We start from the raw sequence: 22,351 nt of genomic DNA, 5'->3' as shown, positions 1-22,351 counted from the left end.
GGACTGCAGATGCTCAGTTCTGTGTGGAATACCAGTCTGCCATCTGCTAAGCAGAGGACAGGAAGGACCGTATAATTACTCTAATACTGATGCAGGAATAGCTGCCTTTGCTTTTGCAAGTCGGATATTTCAGGATACAAGAGAATTTTGTCTGAAGGAAGGAAAGAGTTTTAAAAGATAATGAGGATGAGAGGTGCGGGAAGTTACCTCCCACACTTTGAGTCACTGAGGTATTGTGCTCACAACCCCCTCTTAAAGCTAATATGAATAAAGTCACACTAGATAAGTTTTCTGGATAATTGTATGTCCGGTGCCAGTGTAGAGAGCAGAGACCGGCTTCTTTTCTTCAAAGAAAACTGTCCTTAGGGAAGTGTGTATTTGTGCAGGAAATACTCTTCCACAGTAGCGAAAGGAGGTATCTTCTGAAACGTGTTTTCTGCAAAATCATTTTGCAATCCTTGCTTCGTTTGCTTGCTTATCCAAAGGTTATATCTTGTGAAATGAGATTGTAGCTTGTCTTGGTTTAAAAAGCAAAACAAACTCCAAACAAAAGCAACCAAAAAACTCTGATTTATTTGAACTTGCTTTCTCAAAGACCCATTTTTTTGATCTTTCCAGACTGTCTTGTGATACTTACTTTCTTTAATATAATGCTGTTGTGCATTCTTTCACATTAGTAAAGAAATCCACACAGGGAGAGTGGGGAGGGCTGTGTTAAGAGGCGTAATTACAGTGGTGGGAATCAAGACGTAGGTGATCTGCATGCATTTTTTCTTTGGTAATATGACTGGGTAGTACCAGAAGATCTGCATCAGGACATAAAAACACTTTTGTCTTGTTTTCGTAGAAAAAATGTTGAGCTTCAAAGGCTAATGGACTGCATTTCTGTAAAAATAATTGCTTTCTAAGTGATAGTCTGTAAACCTTTCTGAGGATGTTGCCTACATATCAGAGGCATTATTAAAAACCTAGAAAATGCCTTTGTGAGAAAGTATCACATCAGCCATCTATCTATCTAATGTAAATTTAGAAGCAACTATATTTAAAGAAATACAAATTAAATATTAAGGAAAGTCTTTTGATGACATTCACACCATACCAGGCAATAGAGGTGCTGACATAGACTGTTGATGTTATCAACACCTTACTTACTCTGTAAGAATTCTGGATAATTATGTGTTAATGTAAATAGTATGTACGAATGTATTGCTTTCATTATTCCTTTCAGCCTGTCTTTCCCCAGTCCACCCTCACACCCTGTTTCAGACCCTAATGAAGATTAAAAATTATCTCAGATGTATCTGACTTATCTAGAGTATATCTTACTTGCTTAAAGCTTCTTGTGTCTAACTTTTTACTTTATACACTTATGTTCATATATTGCTCTCTTGTTTTAGTTAGGAACCACATTTGTCAGTGTGAGGAAAGAACATTTTATTGCAAAAGAAAAACAGTGCTTGCTAAGTCTCCTAAGTTGTCCTGATACTTATGATTCCATAAACTTTAAACAGAAAGGAAAACTGGATAATACACTAATCATATGCAATTCTGTAGAGTTTTTTCTGTAGACTTCACAATGTGGTAGATGCTTTGAATACAAAAGATACCATCACTCGTTGTTTAATTTCACAACTCAAGTATTCTGATGTTTCACTGTAAAAACAGGTTCAGGTCCTCTTCCCTATTTAAAAAAAAAAAAGTTAGTGTTTTAATCAAGTTAGTTGAAGAAACTAACAGGTGGTTTTTTGTGGTTTTGTTTTTTGTTTCTTTAAGCAGAATATTTTACATTCAAATCGGGGTCATAGTAGCAAGAATAAGGGTCTGATGAGTGTGGTGCATGTTGGAGTGTGTTAATTCCTTGTTAGTGATTTAGAAAAGGCACAAAGGGAACACTGATTGTGGTGGAAGGCAAGCCTTGTTCTCTATTATGGCTGTTTCATTAGGGCCTCTGCATGAGGCCTAGCAATCCATTCAATGAGAGAACAAGTCCTTTTAATTTGAGCTCAAGGATCTTGTTTAGCAGGTCAGAAATCGTGCCTTGCAATTCCTAATTAACAAGCCATTAACTAGTCTGTTGTGAGATGCTCATAATCTTGTCTCATTAAAATGCTATCAAGTTAATTCATAAATGTGGGAAAACTTAATGGTGGAATTTGCCTTTCGTTTTGTTTATAAATTCAGTTGTGAAGAGGAGGAGCTGGCTCTTACAGAGTTTTGATTAAGTTGACATGCACTTGGTGTGAATTGTTCGTTAACACAGCAGCTTTCACCACACTTGTTCCACTTTATAGCCTTCCTCTGTAGGAATAAAGCCCAACAAAGACAAGAACTGCTGCCTGCATTGCTATGCATATTTTAATGTGAATTGCTGAGATTTTTTTCTCTCTCTTTCTCTCTCTTTCTCTCTCTTTCTCTCTCTTTCTCTCTCTTTCTCTCTCTTTCTCTCTCTTTCTCTCTCTTTCTCTCTCTTGCTCTCTCTTGCTCTCTCTTGCTCTCTCTTGCTCTCTCTTGCTCTCTCTTGCTCTCTCTTGCTCTCTTTCGCTCATCCGTCCTTCTCTCTGTCTTTTTCACAACTCAGTAAGGAGCCAAACATTTTTGAAGCTCATTCTGGTCTGTTCTTATTGGCCTCTCTCCAAATTAAAGAAAAAAACGTGTCAATCAAATGTGATAGAATTCGCAGGGCTAAAATGAGATCCTTTTGCTGAATAAATGCTGTTTGTTTCTTTTGGGGGGGTGGTGTTTGTTTTGTTTTTGATGGAGTGGAGCCCTCACATTCCTTGCGGTCTGCTATAGACAGGCTCTGTAAATAGGTTTTGAAAAAAACCTCCCTGACTCTAAACAAATAGATTTAAAAGCTTGGTATGAATGATAGGGCTGTTAGAGCTTGTCTGTTGTGTTACTGTACATTGGGCACAGTTTGTTGTGACTAGTTCTAAATAGGGTTTAGAATTGCATTCAGGATCACTTATGCAGGAAAATCCCGAAACACCATAATCTACGCCACAGCAAGACACAGTTACTCCTGTGGATAAAAGAGCTTTTACTTAGTAGGGTTGAAAAAATAGAGGTAGGCTGGGGAAGAACATGAAATAACTTTGTAACATCTTAAAGCCACGATACTGTGATGTTTAGGGAATGTCAGGAATTTTTGTTTGTCTAACCCTTGTTTTATGCCAGGTTTAAATAACGAAGAGTACCAAGTGGTCATTGGAAATGATACAACCCATTACATTATTGATGACTTGGAACCAGCCAGCAACTACACCTTCTATATTGTAGCTTATATGCCTCTGGGAGCCAGTCAGATGTCAGATCATGTGACTCAGCACACCCTTGAAGATGGTAAGACAAATACCACTGACTTAGGTGAACGTTTTTATTTGCACTGAATAAAAATGTGCAATTCAGTGCTAACAGCTCTTGAGGATCTCAAATTTCCATTGTCATCAGTGAGACTTCTGGATATGTGCAATGTTAAGACTGAGCCAGCTAATGAAAGGAATGAGAATAAAATAACATTCTGACAGGGCAGCGTTCTATATTACATGATGTCTTATTCTACCTTGAAAGACGTTTCATTAAATCATGTAAATAACTATTCTAGATCTTTAAGAACTCCCTCAGTGTTGAGAATTTGATGATAGCCTAGGATTTACTCTCTATGACTCTCTCTTGGGCATCTGAAACGTGAATCGAACTGCATACCCACTGCATCTTTTGCAAATTTTGAAGGAAAATTTGGAATAAAAACTTGCTATACCAAAAAAAAATTAACTTTTTTTTGGTCTATGTTCTTGTTCATAGAATCAGAATTTCATAAAAGACCCTACTAACTTATTTCTGTGCAGTGATTTAACTAATCTGAACATCATGGCAACAACAAACTGTTTAGTATAGTTCACTAGAACTGATTAATAAATTCTGACAGGGTTAAGCTTTGGCAGCGTGGAACATTGCCAGTTCCAGCTGTCTGCCTGCCTCTTTGCCAGGAGTTACTACTCTCATTACATGGCTGGCAGAAGAGAACATGCACCGAGTCTTCAATGGTACAGGTTGTTGTCTAGACTCTCAGTTTAAGCTGCTGCATCTAACCTTGACAGTCAGTTTGGCAGAACAATAACGTGTGATTACTGCTGGCAGCAATAAGAGAAGAAAATGTTGACGGCATTGCAGAAAGGAGCTTGCTACTTTCTGCATGCATAAATGCTGCATGCAGCAGGTGAGAAATATGAGCAGTGTCAAGTTATCCTTAAAATAAGAATTACAAAACTTCTTGGATTATTTACTCTTACGTTACTGGCACCTCATCATAGGCTAAGGTGTCAGATGAGAATTTTCTCTTTTCCCTGAGCTCAAGCTTTGTCTTTTCCTTTTTAGTTCCCTTGAGAGCTCCTGAAATCAGTTTGACGAGCAGGAGTCCTACGGATATTCTCATCTCTTGGCTGCCAATTCCTGCAAAATACAGGAGAGGTCAGGTGGTCCTGTACCGTCTGTCTTTCCGCCTCAGCACAGAGACCAAAATCCAAGTCTTGGAGCTTCCAGGGACTTCAGATGAGTATCTCCTCGAAGGCCTGAGGCCTGACAGTGTCTACTTGGTGCGTATCACTGCTGCGACAAGGATTGGCTGGGGAGAGGCATCTTTGTGGACTTCCCACCGGACTCCCAAAGCTACAAGTGTGAAAGGTAATTCTTAACGTTACCAGCAGCCTAGAGATGGGGTCAATTGCAGGCTTCATCTGAAGGTTACAAATTTTTCTGACAGGCAGCGCAAGGATGTGAAATAGGTTTTCGCATTGCATGTTCTTGTTCTGGTGATCTAGAAAATAGTGTTCTAACTATGATTCTGTGCATAATCTGCAAAAACTTCTGATTCCCTTAATAAATTAAATGCAGTTAATACATAGTTTCAGGATCAAAGGTTGAAGAAGGACTGATCTGTCTTATGAAAGGCCTTATATGTGACAGGAAAAGGAAAAGCTGATATATTATTTTGGTGTCAATCTTTGATTGTTTCCACATGTTGATGTTCACATATTTGGCATGGTGGCAGGAAACTTTAATTCATGTTTGTGAGCTGCTCAAATGTTTTAGCTTCTAGACTCATTTCCAGTGATAACACAGTTTTCTTCTGTTTTATATAATTTGAATTAAAAAATCCAACAACCCCAAACCCCATTGTTGTTCAGTGTAAAATACCTTTCTGCAAATAGGGACATTACACATTAGCAGTGTGTACAGGTACTTAAAAGATCTGAGTTGATGCATGTACGTTTGTATTACAAACAAAATGCACATAGGTTTTGAATATGCAAATTGACTTGGTACTTGAAGTCTAAGTTGTTATAATTGAGCTTTGGCTTACATTATTATTTAGTAATGTCATGCAGAAGAGCATTCAACTTTGCATGAATGGCTTGAAAAAGATGTAGATTTGAATTTGTAACTTTATTTCTTAGCTGTAATCCACATCTATCCACTTCGGATTTCATTGAGTTTCGACTACTATTGCAAATTATTAGCACTTGATGAACTGTGATTGTTAGTGTTAATCACATTTGCTCTGGCTCACTTTAAAACAGGAGGTAATTTTATAATTATCTTTGGAGTGTTTTTGTTTTTCTTTGAAAATAACTATCTTATAAATTTAATTATTAAGATGCAGAATTAAAAAAATGTTTCTATTCTGATTTATCCTAAATTAAGTTGTTAGATTAGCTTGTAGGGAGTCAGACATCATAATAAAGAAATAATTATGTGAGTACACAGATGAGCTAGAATCCAAGTTTTGAGTGAACTTTGGACTGATGGGCATCCAGATTTTTGCGTGAAAATTAGTTGTTTCTAGAATATAAGAATATTATATTTCTCTAAAACCAGCACCAAAGTCTCCTGAGCTGCGTTTGGAGCCGATGAACTGCACAACCATTACAGTACAGTGGCAGCAGGACTCTGAGGACACTGCAACTATTCAAGGGTACAAGCTGTATTACAAGGAAGAAGGCCAACAGGAGAATGGACCAATTCTGTTGGATGCCAGTGATCTTGAGTATACTGTCAGTGGTTTAGGTGAGTATGTAAAATATTTCTAACTGTTCTGGAAGACAGCGAGGTCAAAGGGCATCTTAGCTTAAATCATTAGACCTGTAAGGCAACAATGTTAGGTTTGGCCATCTATTTTTCCAGCAATAAGCTTTGGAAGCTTGAGTTATGCTGCTGATGGAATAATCCTCTCCTAAAATATGTGTTGCACAACACTTAGATAACCAGATCTTGTGTAAGTTGGAAGAAGGACACCCAACTACTTATCACAAGGTACAGAACTTACAGTTAGTAAATACTGATAGTAAATGACATGTCTTTTTAATATTCGGTTTAATACTCATTTTTTTCAGCTTTTGTGTTTTTACTCCTGATCTAGTATCAGTGAAGGATTAATACAAAATACCAAAGATTTTTCTCTGGTACTTCTAGCCTATTTCTCTGTTATTTGTAGCCTTTGTCACAGCTATACTGCACAACAAGCACTGCTTGCTCACCGTAGTAGCAAGTAGCCCTTGTGCATGTTGTTATCTTGCAAATATTTTTAATGAGTACTGGTAAATATTTGCAGGATTGAGCACAAAGTTTAGGGCACAGAGCTTGCTGAGTCGCATTGGAGTCTTTCCATTGATCATCTGACTCTGTTTCCTCCTGTAGCTCTTGCGATGTATATTAGTACAGATGTGTTGGTATTATCCCTGTGTAGAAGGTGCTTCTGTTTATATATGTAACTGAGAATTTCTTTCATAAAAAGATGTGATCTATAATGTAATCAGCAAAAGTAATATAGGACTAGACACTTAGTGTTTCAAGTGTGTTGAGATAGTTTACTTAGGGGTAGTGTGGAGAATTAATCTTGGCTAAATTATCAAAATTGACCTGCAGTTGCAACTAGGTCAAATGGCCTCTTGACCATGCTCAGATATTCTCATCTGCTGTGCATACAGCTGAGATACTATTTTAAGGGAGATTTGAGGAGAGCATTCTGGTCTGTTAACTGGACAACTGACCATCTGTGACCATTTCTAGCCAGAGCATCTGGCAGCAGCTGACTGTTTAACAGAGCTGTGAGACAAAAGAGCAGTGGGTTGAAAGGATGTGGTGTCTGTGTGTCCTAGGACATAAATGCTTTTTTTTTTTTGTCTTCTCATTAGGCAGTTACAAAGCAGTAATTGCAGACACATGCAAACTTATGAACTGTTTGATCCAAATCATATGGATTTTCTCAGTACACTAATCCTCCTCAGATTAAAATACAATTTTACAGAATTATGTTAGCATGTATATTAACTGTGTATTTTAATTGGTTTTTCTTTCCAGTAAGCATGTAGACAGAGGAGAAAAAAAAAGCAAAGTGAGTTTGGGAAATTACAACTTTCACATGGTCACATTGTTAACTGAATTACAAGAAGTGCGGGTATGGAAGAATTCATGTGCTTGAGTTAACCGTTCAGTCATGGTGCACGTGATGTGTTGAGTGGTTATTCCTTATCATAATTCTAAGTATCTAAATATGGTGACCAAAACATGCTACGTTCCATATAATCTGATTGCCGTCATTCATATTTTTCACATATGCGTAATTTATGCTGCCTTAGGTTAGATCCACTGAAGAATATTTTTTCCAAATAACTTCAGAAGTCATCATCTTTTTTTTATTTTTAATGGGATGTATTGAGTTATTTGTAGTGTATATCAAATATGGGAAGTTTTCCTGTGTTTCTTGCTAGTTTCTTATTTTTGTCTGCTTTGTAGCATTTACAGAAAAAAGCATTCATTGCTACAGCTACAAGAGACTTGCTTGGCACAGGAAATTTGATTAGGTCATGATTTTCCACCGCTAAGATGATTACATATGTTGAAACCTGGAAAGTTCACATAGACTTCTCATAGTGACGGTGCCTGTCTGACCACTGTATTTGCCCATTGAGAAGCTGCCTGTTTGAAATATTTGTGCACGCTAAATAATTTCTTAGAAAACAGTACTCAACCAACCTTTTTCTGCCTATGGCAGCTGCACATGTGGAGAATATTGCAGGTAAAATTATATGCAATATGTAAACCCACAAAGACTGTAGCAACATCCACGTGTTAAGAAGGGACTGATTTGCTTTTCTTTTTATTTCTTGTGAATAATCTAAATAATTTTGACCAGGTTATTTTATTTATGCATTTCAAATTTAAAATATTACTTATTAGGAAGTGGTCCTACCTGGTAGAATTTGAGATAAAACAAGGCAAGCCAGCACTCTAGGTTTTGTGACTATGGTAAACTGAATCTTCATGAACTGGACAGAGGCTTTGAGGACTAATGTTCTGTCATCCATTTGCATCTCCTGAGGACACTAAACTACTGATTTATTGGCAGCCTCTTTAAAATAAATGTCTTCATTATGAGCTACAGGAATTAGTAGAATACTGCAAGTGTGAAACCTGAAGGGGAAAGGTGTGTTTTAAGATTTTTTTTGTTTGTTTGTTTCATTTATGTTGGATACCATGGTCAAAAGAAAAGGTTGTTCTTAATTTGAAAGAATATGCTAATAGTATTAGGTGCTTCCCAGTGGCAAAGATGGAGTAGTTTTTCATGCATTATCTGTCGCCACTGAAGTTACGTGGCTTCCAAACACTCCCTCTTCATGTCTTAGTTTGTCATGACCTAAGGGTGCTCTACCATTCCCTGTTCTCTTGCATAGTTAATAAACTGCAGATAGACTTCTAGTGGCATTTGGAGCATGTCAATACGTCTCTCCATGGAACTTTCTGCAGATGTTGGTACAACTGCCAATTGTGCAAAATCTGTGTATTTAAAGAAGACGGTTCACTTACCCTGTGGCAATTGAAGTGCATCACAAAATCAGAATTCATAATATTGTCTAATCAAAGAGAACATTAGCATTGATATTATAAGCACTGTTGATTGGATTGATTGTTGATGGCATTGATATAACTACTGTAAATGATTTGTAAATGTCTACAGGACTCTTGATGGAGGGACAAGTGTGATAGGTAAAGCAGAATCAGCAATGCTAGTGTAAAATAGGTTACAATGATTGAACGTGAAGTATAGCAGTATGAATATTATGCTGTGTGTTTTAAACTCTTGTTGGTTCCTACCTTATTTTTTGTGAACTGACCTCTCTTACTCCAGGATAGGTCTATCCAGTTACTTCTGTGTATTTTTAAACTGGATTATTTAGCATGACAGTCACCATGTAAATAGAATTAAATGATGTGATCAGAGTCAGTGCTGCCATTCTCAAAATAAATATCCACAGTTTCACACAGACATTTGTTTGTGTTAAAGGTCTTGGCGTTTATTTTTCAATAGCAGGCCGTTTCCTAGTCCAGTGTAAAATTCCATTATCACTTGAGTTTGCTACAGGAGCAGACCCTTGGGTGCATACCATGCATTTTTGCCTCTATTTTTAATTCCTCCTTTGCTTCCTGCTGTTCTAGGAAGTTTTTCCTAACAGAAAGTCTTTCATTGTGAGACTTGATGAGTCTGCTAATACAGGTTCTGTTTCTGTAATTTTTCAGAATATGCCTGTTCAAAAGTTGAGGTGAGTTTTGTTGGTGGAAGAGTTTGTTTGGGAACCTTCTCACTGTGCAATGGGAGAGGGATTGGCAAAGCTTGAAAGTTAAAACAAAGGGAGTGTCCAGAGAAGCTCATCTCGCCCTTTAAATGTCTTCAAATTATTTTTTTCAAAGAGTATTTTAAGCATATGCATTTCTGCATCAGTGTTGTTGGTACTCGCTACTGTGCTAGGTGGACTGTTTGCCTGTCACAGCTCACTGTGTTTGCAGCTATATGACTGGTAGGTAGGTAGAACCTCTACAAGAAGGGCAGTGACTCAGAAGAACCTATTTTATGCTTATCTGGTATATTGGAGCCATGAACTCTTCATAACTAGGTTGTAATGCTAATAGGAATCTCATCCTGGAGCCTACATCTAGGGAGAATAACATGAAATTCAGCTTCTTGGTTAACAAACTCAAGAAAGCATGATCAATTCTGATGCTGTAACACAAGAACGCTGTTCTTCAACCTGCCTGGAAGTCTCCCTCTCTGAACTTTTTTTTTATTTTTCAGTTCTTATCATGCTAGTAACAGCAATATTTTTACTAATTAAATGAATGCCACTGGTGATGGGGGAATGCAACATTTTCTTGTGCCAAACCTTCTATGCTTGGAGGGAGGGAGGAAAGCAAGAATTCACTCTGCTAATTCATCCTTCCGTAGTTGCTGTCTGGGAGCTGTACCACATTGAGTGATGGTAGTTACAGTGAGGATTTCAGAAAGTTGCACTTTGGTGACAAGGCTAAGGTAGGGTCTCACTAAATGCACACGAAACCCTGAGGCAAGCAGGTTGTGGCAGAGATGTGCGCACCTTAGGTGCTCTTTTGTTTCTGTTGCATACAAGATGATATCGCAGTAAATAATTGTTTTCAGGCAGACACCTTAGGGGATGGAAAAACTGGTCTGTTAGCTTTGGTGAAAACCTTGAGCATGGGAGCCCGCATACCTTGGCCTTTCCGTGGTGAAGGCCCCTCGCCAGGAGAGCCTGTGGAGTGGAGTGTCCTGCCCTGGAAGCTGCAGCCCCCAGGAGCACTGCTGGGTCCCCAGGGCTTGGGGCACTTGCAGGCTGCAGGGGACTGGGCAGAAACTGCCAAGTGATTTGATGGCCATGAAATGGAGTGTATCTGCTTTAAAAAAAAAACAAAACGAACAACAAAAAACCCCCACAAAACCAAATAAATTGGTTGGTGATTCCTTGGAGGCTTGGAGAGACTGCAAGTTCTCTCTGGGAAAGCTTCTTCTATGCTGACTGGGGTCATCTAAGCTGTTTAATATGAGGAGCATCACAACCCCTTGCTGTTTCTCCTAGTACTCCAGTTTTCCATTACCTGGTGGCATTTTCCCCTGCCCTAATCTAGTTCTTTTGGAAAAATAATTAGATTCTGTCAGACTCATTTGTGCAATTTACTCCAAAAAGTTTAGTCTTAATCAGAAAAATCTCCCTGCCTGAAAGCTCTTCTATATCCTACCTCTTTCCAGTTGCAGACAGGAGAAATAAGGGAAAGTGCATTTCCTGCCCGCCCACCCCCCCTCTGCCCTGACTTGGACCAAATTTCCATGTGAAGAATTTGTCAAAGTCTAAATGACACAAAGACACATTTTGTGACCTTGCATAGCACACCCCTCTGAAAAGGGGGCTTGTGCTGAAGAATTAGCCAACTACCCGCTACACTTAGCATTCCCCCAGAGACTTGGCCTTCAGTTGTTTAATTTCCCCTGGATCTATTTATATCGCGTTACAACCGTGATTATAGCTAAGCTTTAGTTCAGGGCAGCAAAGAGGACAAGGTGATTCTACAGTCAATAGAAATTGAATAAAGGTGTGTAAGAAGAGTCAATCCAAAGAATTTCTCCAATTAAACTGCCTGATGCATGTCACCCAAGTCTCTCTTGTAATAATTGTGTAAAAATGCTTATGAAGTTTCGTAAAGCAGTTGATGTGATGGTCAGATATGACATAGTGGTTTTGTTTGCACCATACTGCAAGTGGATGTGCTAGAAAAATGTAAATTTTAAAAACTTAATGACATCTTTGACAGCTTTGATGACATCTTTCTCATTAAGAACTGCAAATGCTGTAATATTGAGAAGGAATACTGTAAGAGCATTGCATGTGTTAATGTAGTTATTTCTGATAGCTAGGGCTATAATTTCAGTTTTATCCCAGGTTTTGTTGGTGTCAAAATGTAGTCTCACATACTTGTATCTGAACATTCTGGGATATCCAAAATTGTGTTTTTGTGTATAACCAATTGCTTTTTGGTTATAAGTTACTATGGAAATTTAGCTTGGGATTCCCGTACAAATTCAAGGAGACGGGCATTCCTACAGTTTCATAAAATGCTGTGAAAGAAACACAGGTCTTCTCCCTCAACACTGAGTGTTTTTTTTTTTTTTATTTCATAGTTAACTTTTCTCAAGTGCCGTTCAATAAAATATAATCTAGTATTAGAGACATACTTTATTTCTGCTTGAGATATTTTAGATCAGACATTCACAGTTAATGAAATGTTGATTTGAACAAACTACAGCTCTGTTTAAAAAAAAAAAAATCAGAAATTACTTTAGCTCTTAATAAAGATCAACTAAAAGCTCAGTTTTCTTGCTTGGAAAACCAGATGATAGCACAGTATGCTGTATATACTGTAGCCATTATATTTACGTTGTTCAATAGTGAAAAGTGTCTAATAGCTCAGTAGGTGACCAGGACAAATATTATCATTTATATCCACTGTTTACAGCTGGGTCAGTCTAGTGTTTACTCATGCTGATTACATCCTTAAACTAAACCTCTTATCTGTCAATTCTCCTGATTGTGTGTAACAGGCTTGCTACTACTACTTATCAGCTAAAACATAAGGGATTGGCTGAGGGAGGGGAGGAGGAATTGGTCATATTGCACAGTAATAAACCCAAAAGCCCTAGAAGTTGACTGGGCATGTTTAAAAGCAACCTCTTCCTCAGCTAATTGTGACCTCTTTTTCTTTTGCAGACATGGCAGTTTATGTATATTTGTACTTAACAAACCCGAGCTCTTGCCTAGTCCTGGTATGACAGCACGTTTCCCCTACATGTCAATAAACAAGAGACACACATTCCTTACTTCATAATCATGAAAGGTAGATCTGTCACCACTTTAAATGAGCCTGTCTTGCAAATGCAGATGTGGCATATCTGCATATCATTTTTTTCCTTGTTTTTTTCTTTCAGGGTTTAAAAGGGGAGGGGAGAAACCCTTACAGATTGAGAGAGAGAAGGGAGGGGGCTTTATTACCCTGTAACTTTTTTTTACCCACAAAATATCAAAGCAGATGGTGTTTTCATAAACTTTTACCTCTTTTATATAAGGAACCGTATTGCATTTTACAGGCTGTAGGTGTAAATAGAGATCAAACTGGTTTTTGTTCTGTTTTGTTGTTGGAATTTACAAACTGTCACACCATGTTTTGTTTCAAATGTATGTCAGTGCTAGTAATTTCTCTAGATTTGTCTGTAGCGGAGAGCTCCTTTTAGATTCAGATTTACTGTTCTTGCTTGTGCAAGAACTAGGTTGGGTGGCAGAGGCAGGGAAGGAAGGAATGAAACCTCTGTCTTGTGCAGCATTTCTGGTTAGGTGCTTGTTGGTCCATGTGCAGCTTGACATGTAGCAGGACAAGCGAGCAGGGAATATGAGGAGGTTGCACAGTGCAAATATACTGACATGAGGTGACCAGACAAACTGATTTGCAGACTTACCCACTTGGTTCATGCCTCCCTTATGGAAGAAAAATGCTAAACTGCTCTGTTCAGACGAAAAATTGATTCACTCAGGTTGTAAATTGAATTCTTACTGAGCAAAACTGAAGATGGTGTTTAAGTATGTGGCCCTTTGTTGGAGCTTGTTGGCATGGCATCCATTACGACTGTGTCTTTGGCTCAACTTTATTTAAGCACTCTTACACACGACTAACTGGGAATCCCAGATAAATATTAGCTTGTTCAGAGCAGATTTGCTGAGGAGAGGCCAGTTAACTATCAGCTGCTAATGCTGCATACTTATTATGCAGTTCAAGTGTCACATCTGTAAAAATGTAGTGCCTTCCTTCCCGTGTAGTTCTGCCATTATTTCTCTTGCACTGTGTGCTATTGCAGATTTGTATCATAATTACATATTTTCACTTTAATTTTTTTCTCAGAAGAAAAGATTACTTTGTCATGTATTCTTTCTGACAGCATTAAAGAAATCGGATTTATCAATTCTTTTTTTTAAATCACATCACAGTTACTTCTGCACATGTTTTTGTTTTTTGAAAGTAAATGTTATTTTCATACAGTTCATTTATAATGGAAAGTTTAATTACTGTTTGATGTATTCGTCAATTTTAAATTACACCATCAAGCCTCTCAATAGGTTACTGATTTAGCCAGTAATCAACTTCAGTAGGTGCTGGAATACTGAAATCTGTAACATCTGCTTTAGCAGCATAACTGGTTTTGGTGTTGATTAAAATGTTGCATATGACAGACACTTACTAAGAGGAATCTCTAGGCTTTCTTTGAATTAACTGCAGAGTCATGAAATGTCTCTAAAACTCATGGAAAATTATTAATTTGTCTACATGCTAAGCACTTAATCTTGGGTCAGAAAGATGCATTCTTGCTCTCTTAGACAGTTAAGATCTTTCAGAAACAGGTAGATTGTGTGTTGGAAGGATTGCCTAATATATTTTTATGTAACCTTCTTGAATGTGCTCTCTGAACTGTTCCAGTTTGAACCCATTTTTCTGGGAAAATAGTCCTGACATCCTCATTTAAACATGCCTTGATTTTTGCAGTAATTCATTTTAACTTCCCAAGCTAGGGGCTCTTTAAAGGGGAAGGACATAGTGAGGGAGGAGATACCCAAGTGCAGAATAAAGATTGAATGTACTGTACTTCAAAAAACAAAATAGAGTGCTAAGACCAGTTAAGCCTGGCTCTCTAAAGAGATAGTGGGAGCTGTCAGGATGAGGGAAGTTTCATTATTCCATGGGACAATGCCTTGTAGCAATTTTAAAGGTAAAGATACAGGCTTTACTAAGGCAACAAGAGAGATTATGTTCCATGGGCCCACTCCAGTAGCATGGAGGGTTGTTGCCTGTTTTTGAGAGACTTTGTCTCTTTATCAACTGTCTCCATAACTGGGTCAGATGCAGTTGTTTCTATCAGGACATCAGACTAATTGTGTCACAACTCGAAGAACTGGAATCAAGGGTGCTGCAAAGCCTTGGAATAGGAGGGGGAGATTTTTTGCGCTCTGGCAACGTAACTTGCCAGCCTATAATAAAGCAAAATATGTCATCTTCAAAGTATTTAAAGGTAAAATTTTCAGTGGTGGGAAAGCGATTAGAATCTTGCAGGAAATGCTCTCTGCTTCTCTGCATTCTCAGGGTAGAAATTCCACCATTTAAAGCTAAACCTGTGTGGGAATTCAGTTGGGAAATTGTGTCATGTTGATTGAGTAACAGTTAGGATGTATGCAAATAGTGTTTCATTGTTCGTTTGCTGGAGCTGAGGGTTTAAAATTCACTTCATGAGAAGGACATATTGATCACTCTTTACATCAAGAAAGTTGTAAATTACTTTAAATAAAAACCCTCAAGCTGCTTTTGAAATGTTTGGCAGGAATGACCAGATAATTGCTCAAGTTTTGTAAACAAAACAACAAAATAAACCAAACCAAACAAAAAAGCCCCCAACAACTATGGACGTTCCTGCTATACAACCTTTTTTAGATTGAAACATTAGATTGAAACAGAACTTTAAATATGGTGGTTGTTTTGTCCCTACCCCACTCCCACCCCCCGAAATGGGAAGATTTGTCTCTGGGAGACAGCATTATTTAATTTGCTATTTATTGGACTTCATTAGTAAAATACTTAAGTCCCGGATTGCAAAGAAACTGCTCCTTGGAGAAAGCTTAGAGAAAACTCCTGTTATAGGAAATTAAATCAACATTGTCCATTAATCATACTGCATGTCAACCCCCAGACCTCTCTTGATTGTTCTTGGTGAATGTGAGGAACCATTAGATGTGTGAGGTCCTTAAAGGTCTGAGTAAGTCAAAGGGGAAGAGTTTAAAAAAATGCCACCATTAGCACATGAAAGAGACTTCAGAGTGGACAGAAGAAAACATTTGCTGTACAGGGCTAGTTACAGTTCTTTTTTTTTTTTCCCCCACTTTTTTTTAAATTATTTTCTTCCTTTGTTTAACAGCAATCCAGATGATGTGATCAAAATGTTAACTTAATTTCTCCTGAGGTTTTTTTCATTAACTTTTTTTGGGTCACGTTACCACTTGTGATAGTTGTATGGGAAAGGTAATAGTAGGGGTTCCTTGCAAATTCTGTGTTAGTGATAAGTAAATGCACTTCTAAAGCTAAGCTAATATGTTTTCTGGTAGCTTTCCTGCCTTGAGTAACACCTTGGTTATATATTTGCCATGAAGGCATTTTTCTATTTTGGGAACAGATGCAATTGTGGAAAAGCCGAATTTTTTTTTTTTCCTAGGCTGCCTGGAGTCACACTTTTCTGGTAAATGAAGGGAGGGAGGGTATGTGGGAAGTGGGGGAAAAAACCAATCTTGTGTTGGAAGAAGCAGCTCTTGCTGTGAAACTTCTCTTCCAAGCCTGTGATTTTTTTGCATCTGGGAAAAAAGTTTAGTAGAAGTAAGTTTTGCATAAAAAATGTATTTCAGCATTTATACTAATTTCCACAGTGTTTTTACCATTATCATAGCTAAATATTGTACCCCGACTCAAGCTGGTTATCATTACAAAACAAAAATACTTGTTTTACAAACAAGTAAAAAACTGCACGTTTGTAGAAGCCAGGACAGGGAAATACATTCTCGATCCTGTTTGGTAGATCAGTTAAAGACTTCAGTTTTCTGCCTCTTGTGTGCATCCAGTTGTGCATGCTGTGGCTCTTTGTACAACTGACACATTTGTGTATTCAGACAAAGGAGGAGACAAAATATTGTATGCAAATACATCTGGAAAATGTGGTCTGCATATCAGATCTCAGGGCCTTTTTTTTAAGGCAGTTGAACTGGAGATGTTTAGAAGCAGTAGGGTAGGACGGTGTATATGGGGGAAGGCAGGCAGATGGGTAGGTGTGCCTTGTGTCCATTTACTCATCAATTCTCCACTTTCTCCTTTGTATATTTAAGATGCCGGGAGGGATGTGCTCACAGCCTGTTGCCTAGCTCTGTATCTGTGTGTCTGTATTTGCATGTGTATATAGAAACTGTTGGGAGAAAAATAGGATATCTTCTGGCTTCCTGATCCTCTTTTGTCTTGGTCTAATCCAGCACTTCTCCATCAGAAGCATACCTCTTAATATGTTAGTCCTATGTATTGGTTTTTATTTTCATGATACTTGTTAATGTTGGCCTAACCTAGCCTTTTTTCTCTGTTCATGTCTTTTGGCCACCTTCTTACTGCTTCTCACCTGCCTTTATCTAATTTCTCTTAGCTTCCCATCAGTCCTTGTTGCCTTGGTGACAACCACTTGCCTTGGAAAACCCATAGCTGTAGCACTCCCTACCAGTTTACTTGTGCTGGAAAACTTTGCTCAGGTGTGGCTTGGATGTATTAAGTCTTTGTATGTCATCCAAGCAGAGTAGACAGGTATGCATGGGCTGTGATTGGAAGAGCTCTGTCGTATATGCAGTGATAATCATCCCTCTCCTTCAGAAATGACAGCCAGATCATGCTTCCAATCAGCCCAATAAAATATCTGAATAAAAGCACAAAAGCACCATCGAGCTGTAGGACAGAAAAGTGAATTGCTCAGCATGATTGAGAGCGCAGGCACAAGTCCAGGGTACTCCAGCTGGCCCAGCCAGTGCCTACGCCTGCCTCTTTTGCTGGAGCCTTCCTGTTGGAAGATCTGCCTCTGAAGGGTCATCTTCCCCCTTGCTGAAGCCAGGAGGAGTCTCCCCTGTGGGACCCCTGAGACTATGTTGTCCCTTGTGTCCCCATGCAAGGCAGCTGAAGCACGCTGCCTGGAGCGGTGTGACAAAAATCCACTTTAGGTAGTTATTCATATTTCCACTTTTCTTTATTATTTCTGCTAGTAACACATGCTGCATTCTTCCAGCACTTTGTAACTATTCCAAGGAGTTTCACAGGTGGATGAGTGTTCACTGCCCCATCTTACAAACTGCGTACCTGAAACACAAGGAAGAGAAGGGCCATTTTCATGGAGTTGCTCGCGTACTGATGTTTTAAACTGAGTGTGATATGGTAGCCCCAAAGTCAGTGACAGAACTGAGCTGTAAATATCCAGATTTCCAGCTTTGCATTCAGTCTATTAGATAACAGCTCCCCCTTGAGGGAAACTTCTTTTATCAATAAATTCGTAACATGGCTATTCTATCATTGGAGTTTTTGTGTGGATAGGTTTGAGGTTCATGATTTCACCAGGCTGCATAAGGTGAAACGGATTCATGGTGGCTGTGTTGTGTCCTAACCAACTGGCCACAGTTGGGAATAGCGAGGTGGTTCTGCCGGTGGCTTGCTCTGTTGCCTTGGGGTGTTGCTTAGCTCTCAGAGTTCATCAAAGAGCAACTCAGAGAACAATAAAAAAAAAAGCTGGCACTTTCAGAAGAGAACACCCCACATTCCTTGTGTACCTGTCTGTGCTAATTTGTGCTGCTCTTCTCTGTGCTTGCATTAACACTCGTGTGGGACAGGGTGGGAAGTTGGCCTGAATGAAAAATAACTCAGCAAACGAAGGTTGTGGCCGGAGTGAGTGGCTGAAGGGTGAGGGGAAGCAGGCTGGCCTCTTTCAGCAGCAGTGTTGGCTAATGCTGGTTTAAAATGCTCATCAAACTGCAGGCTCAACTTAGCATTTGTAAAACTGAATTAATGATGGGAAACCCTTTTAATTGTACAAAGGAAGATAGCTAGCTAAGAGTTAAGTAGCTGTGTGTTTATTTTACTTAAGTAATCAATCAGTCAGACTGCTTTCCATTTTCTAAGCGTTGTATAAACTTCATGAGCAGAGGAATTACATCAAAATAATGTTCTCCCTTTTTCAATCAAGATAGTACTATAGCTTGGATTTAAATCTTGAATGCATTAGGAAAGATACAAAAATAACCTTGGTTATGAGTAGTCTCCTAGTCTTTTACTCTTTCAGTACCTTTCAGTTTGTTAATACGTTTGACATGTAGTCAATGCTTGTTCTTCACAAAACTAATTAAAAAATACAGCAGGTATGGTGAAAGATTTAAATTACAACTGGTCTGTGGTCAAACATTTTGGCAACAACAGCATTGCTTCCCATGAGAAGTGATTTTGTTTATAAAAAAAAATTAAAGAAAAACATGTTGAAGGAAAAACTTAAGCCAGATCAAATTCCCATGTATATAATTATGGAAAATACTTTACACACATAAAAAGCATTCTTGGAAAAAGGGACACAAACTGTGAAATTCTATTCCAGATTCTGCAAAGTTGTAACTTACTTTTCCATATTGTTATTGCTATTTTGAGCATCCTTTAAAGTACAGTAGTATTTACCTGTAGGAAGTAGTATTTACATTAAAAACATGTCGTAATCCATTTCCAAGTGGGGGGAAAATACACTTTTGTCTTTACAAAACACCACAAAGCGTAAAAGAAATAGTAGGTGCTCTGTTGTCAGCCAGAAGAGCAAAAGGGTCTTCTAGACCATACTTCTAGATGGGTATTTGTACCAAATTTAAGCTCACTGAGAGCATTCAGGAAGGATTGTAAGTGTGTAGTATATCAGGCTTCATCGCCTGGTGACGAGCTGTCACGTACTGTGTTCTTGTAATAAACTTTTCTTTGCAAATTCCTACCACAAAACTCATTATGAATAGCTCATGCCAGTGTGCCATTGAATATAACAGCAGCGCATATTAGAGCCAAGGACGTTGTAGGGTCCTGGATACTTTTATTGTCATTACAAATGGAAATTTTCTTCAGGGCATGTTTTAGAAGTCTGGGATGTGCTGCATGAAAATGTAAATGCTAAAAATAACACTGCTGTGCCAAACCACTAGGGAGGTTGTTCAGTATAATCTAAATGTAATTAAAATGAATATCCTTGCTAAATGTCAAAGATATGCAACCAGTCAGAGAGGCTGTAGAGAATGAGGCATCTGAGAAGATAGTGAGGGAAAAGTAACAGACACGTTTATGTATGGAGAGAGATACTGCAATGCATTTCATGGCTGAGCAAGGAGACACGTGTGTCCTCATGCCACCACACTTCAGGTGAAGTTACCTGTTGAGCTAAGGCATTTGAGTTGAACTCTTCACAAGTGCTATTAGCTGTCTTTCATGCTTCCTAGTTTATTAACCTGTGTGATTGGAAAATGTTTAGCATTATATGCTGAGTTTTCAATGAATACTTTGCATTAAAAGTAGTGTACAAAGGAAGCTTGATGCCAGCCTTTTATTTTAAGCTTTTTAATGCATCTGGATTTAACTTCAGCAAATGAAGTATGAGAGTTGTCATATTAGAAGCAGTAAATGTATATCATAACTGGCAGTCTATGACAAATGTGTCAGTTTAGCAAATTCACTGTAAAACTTGTCAGCCTTCTAGGTTAAGTTGCCCCTCCACCCTGTATTCAACAAATGAGTGCCAAATTTTGACCTTCATTAAGCAGTTGCTTTATTTACATGTGCAAAGTGTCTGTATAATAATAGTTCAGTGCTCACATAACTGCATGCCAGCAAGCCTACGGACACGGAGTATAGATTATGTATCTATCTGTCTAGTAGGGGCACCATCACAACCTGGTGCCTGACAAATAAAAGGGAGCGCTGTGTGAGTGGGAGCACACGTGGCCCTTGACACCTGCAATAACAGAATGTCCCGCTGAAGTTTGGGCCCTAATTATAGATGCAGCTGGATATAAGCTATGTAGCCAATATTTGCCTTAAGAAAAATATAGTGGTGGTTTCTGCTTGCATATATTTTGTTTGTCTTCCTGTCATGACTGACTTGTTTTACATCTAGCAATTTGAACGTGTTTTACTGAAGTTCCTTCTTGCCCTTTCAAGGAGGAGAGAGCCAGACCGATTGTTAGTTGCCCTACCTGAAACTTTTGCGTCTTGCAGTCATGCTTGCAACAGCACAACTCCTAAAGCCTGAGACTGGAGAAGAGTCACCAGACCACAGATGTTTTTGCAATGAAACTGTGCACCTCCTGGAAAGTCACTGTGGTGCAAATAATGATAGATAGTGTTTTCATTTTGCTCCACAAAAAGGTCAAAATGGCATGGGGAGTCCATGACAGACCAGCAGAAAATATTGGTTCTGAAAGAAAATTTATTTCATAGCTTCAGGGAAAAGTTTGGGTGGTGTCAACAGATTGCCTTTGTCATTGTGTAAAAATGTGTCGTTTGTAAGGTGATGCTGGATGTCAGGCAGTCAGTGCATATGTTTGATAGAGCTTGGTACCTAAACAGATATTAAACTAAACTTGGTAGAGTGCTTATTGCATTGTGTTTAGATGCATTTTCTGGAAGCATTCCTCTTAGCATGAAGGTCAGGCAAATCATCTGAACTTCCTTCATATCTGTAACCCAGAAATGTTGGTCTTCACTGGGGAGACCACCTCTTCAGTCTCTTCCATCTTACCAAAAAGAACCTTTCATAGCACACTCCTGTTTTGAGGCATGCTTATAGCAGCATTTGTGTGGTTTGGGTTTTTTTTTTTTTTTTTTTTTTTCCTGACCATCTACTGTAATGTTTGATTCACTATCTGTGAATCACCCACTCGTGCATGGGTCAGTTGCTGTATGTAAGGGAACCTGTTGTATGGGGTGGCACATCATTTTTGGACCACTGCATGAATTCTCGGTGGACATAGCTGTGTTAGTAACTGGGGATAATTAAGGCTCTGCTGGCACCTTTGGACAATCTTTCCCTTCCCCGCCCTCCCTTTCTCCTTCCAGAGATGGCCTCGCTACATAATTCCATTAAAGTGATTGTGCTCCGAGGGGTGGACTGAGGGGCAGTGCTCTCATCTTTCAAAGCAGGACCAATGAGCTATGTGCTTTCTACTGGGCAGCAACAAAAGAAGAGGTCTCTCAGAAGAAAAGACGAGCACAAAAGATCAAAATTAGGTGTTTGTCCAGGCCTCTGGTATTGCTTTCAAGTTAGCTTTTGAGGGCTCACTTTGAAAACGGTGAGCCAGGCTAGTTAACATAAGGGTGTCTGCTAGTTTTAGAGTGTGTTGTTAGAATAATATTGGAAGAGAGCTTTTTGCTTGTGCAATTTAACAGTTCTCTAAAGCGCAAGAGAAACATAGGGACTGATTGAAAACATTACAGGCATAGTGGTAATGTTCTACACCCATAAGGAAATTGAGCAAACTTAAAATCCTTGAGATTTGCTTCACTTTTAAAAAGGTTGGAGACCTTTAGATAGTTCTCTTGTTTCTGTAGTCTCCAAAAGGCCAAAATGCTGTATGTTGGGAATTCATCCTGCCCCGCTAGCCCTCCCCCCACACTTTTTTTGTATAAAGCTGCTATTGCTGATGGTGGGCAGTAGGAGAGGTGATGTTTTTACTGCAAGGGGGTGTGAGGTGTTGTTTGTCCTGGGGCCCTCTAAGGGGATAGCACAAAGCTACAAAAGGGATACAGACCCTTTTCAGATTTAGACAAATAAGCGAGAGCCATCCAAAGCTGTGGAAAGCCAGACCATTTAGCTGGATCAATTCACATATGT

At 38.8% G+C, this 22,351-nt stretch overlaps 1 protein-coding gene across 1 annotated transcript in view; it reads left to right on the top strand.

The window, feature by feature from the left end:
- Positions 1-22,351, top strand: part of PRTG (protogenin) — an 88,061-nt gene that overhangs the window by 42,060 nt on the left and 23,650 nt on the right. Inside the window, exons 8-10 of the mRNA XM_009323417.1 lie at positions 3,178-3,342; positions 4,378-4,683; positions 5,878-6,066. Of these exons, the coding sequence (XP_009321692.1) occupies positions 3,178-3,342; positions 4,378-4,683; positions 5,878-6,066 (660 nt within the window). The remainder of the gene's footprint in view (positions 1-3,177; positions 3,343-4,377; positions 4,684-5,877; positions 6,067-22,351) is intronic.

This window comes from Pygoscelis adeliae, unplaced genomic scaffold (genome assembly GCF_000699105.1).
Source record: "Pygoscelis adeliae isolate BGI_AS28 unplaced genomic scaffold, ASM69910v1 Scaffold545, whole genome shotgun sequence".
Lineage (NCBI taxonomy): Eukaryota > Metazoa > Chordata > Aves > Sphenisciformes > Spheniscidae > Pygoscelis > Pygoscelis adeliae.
This window is presented reverse-complemented; position numbering and strand designations above follow the sequence as displayed.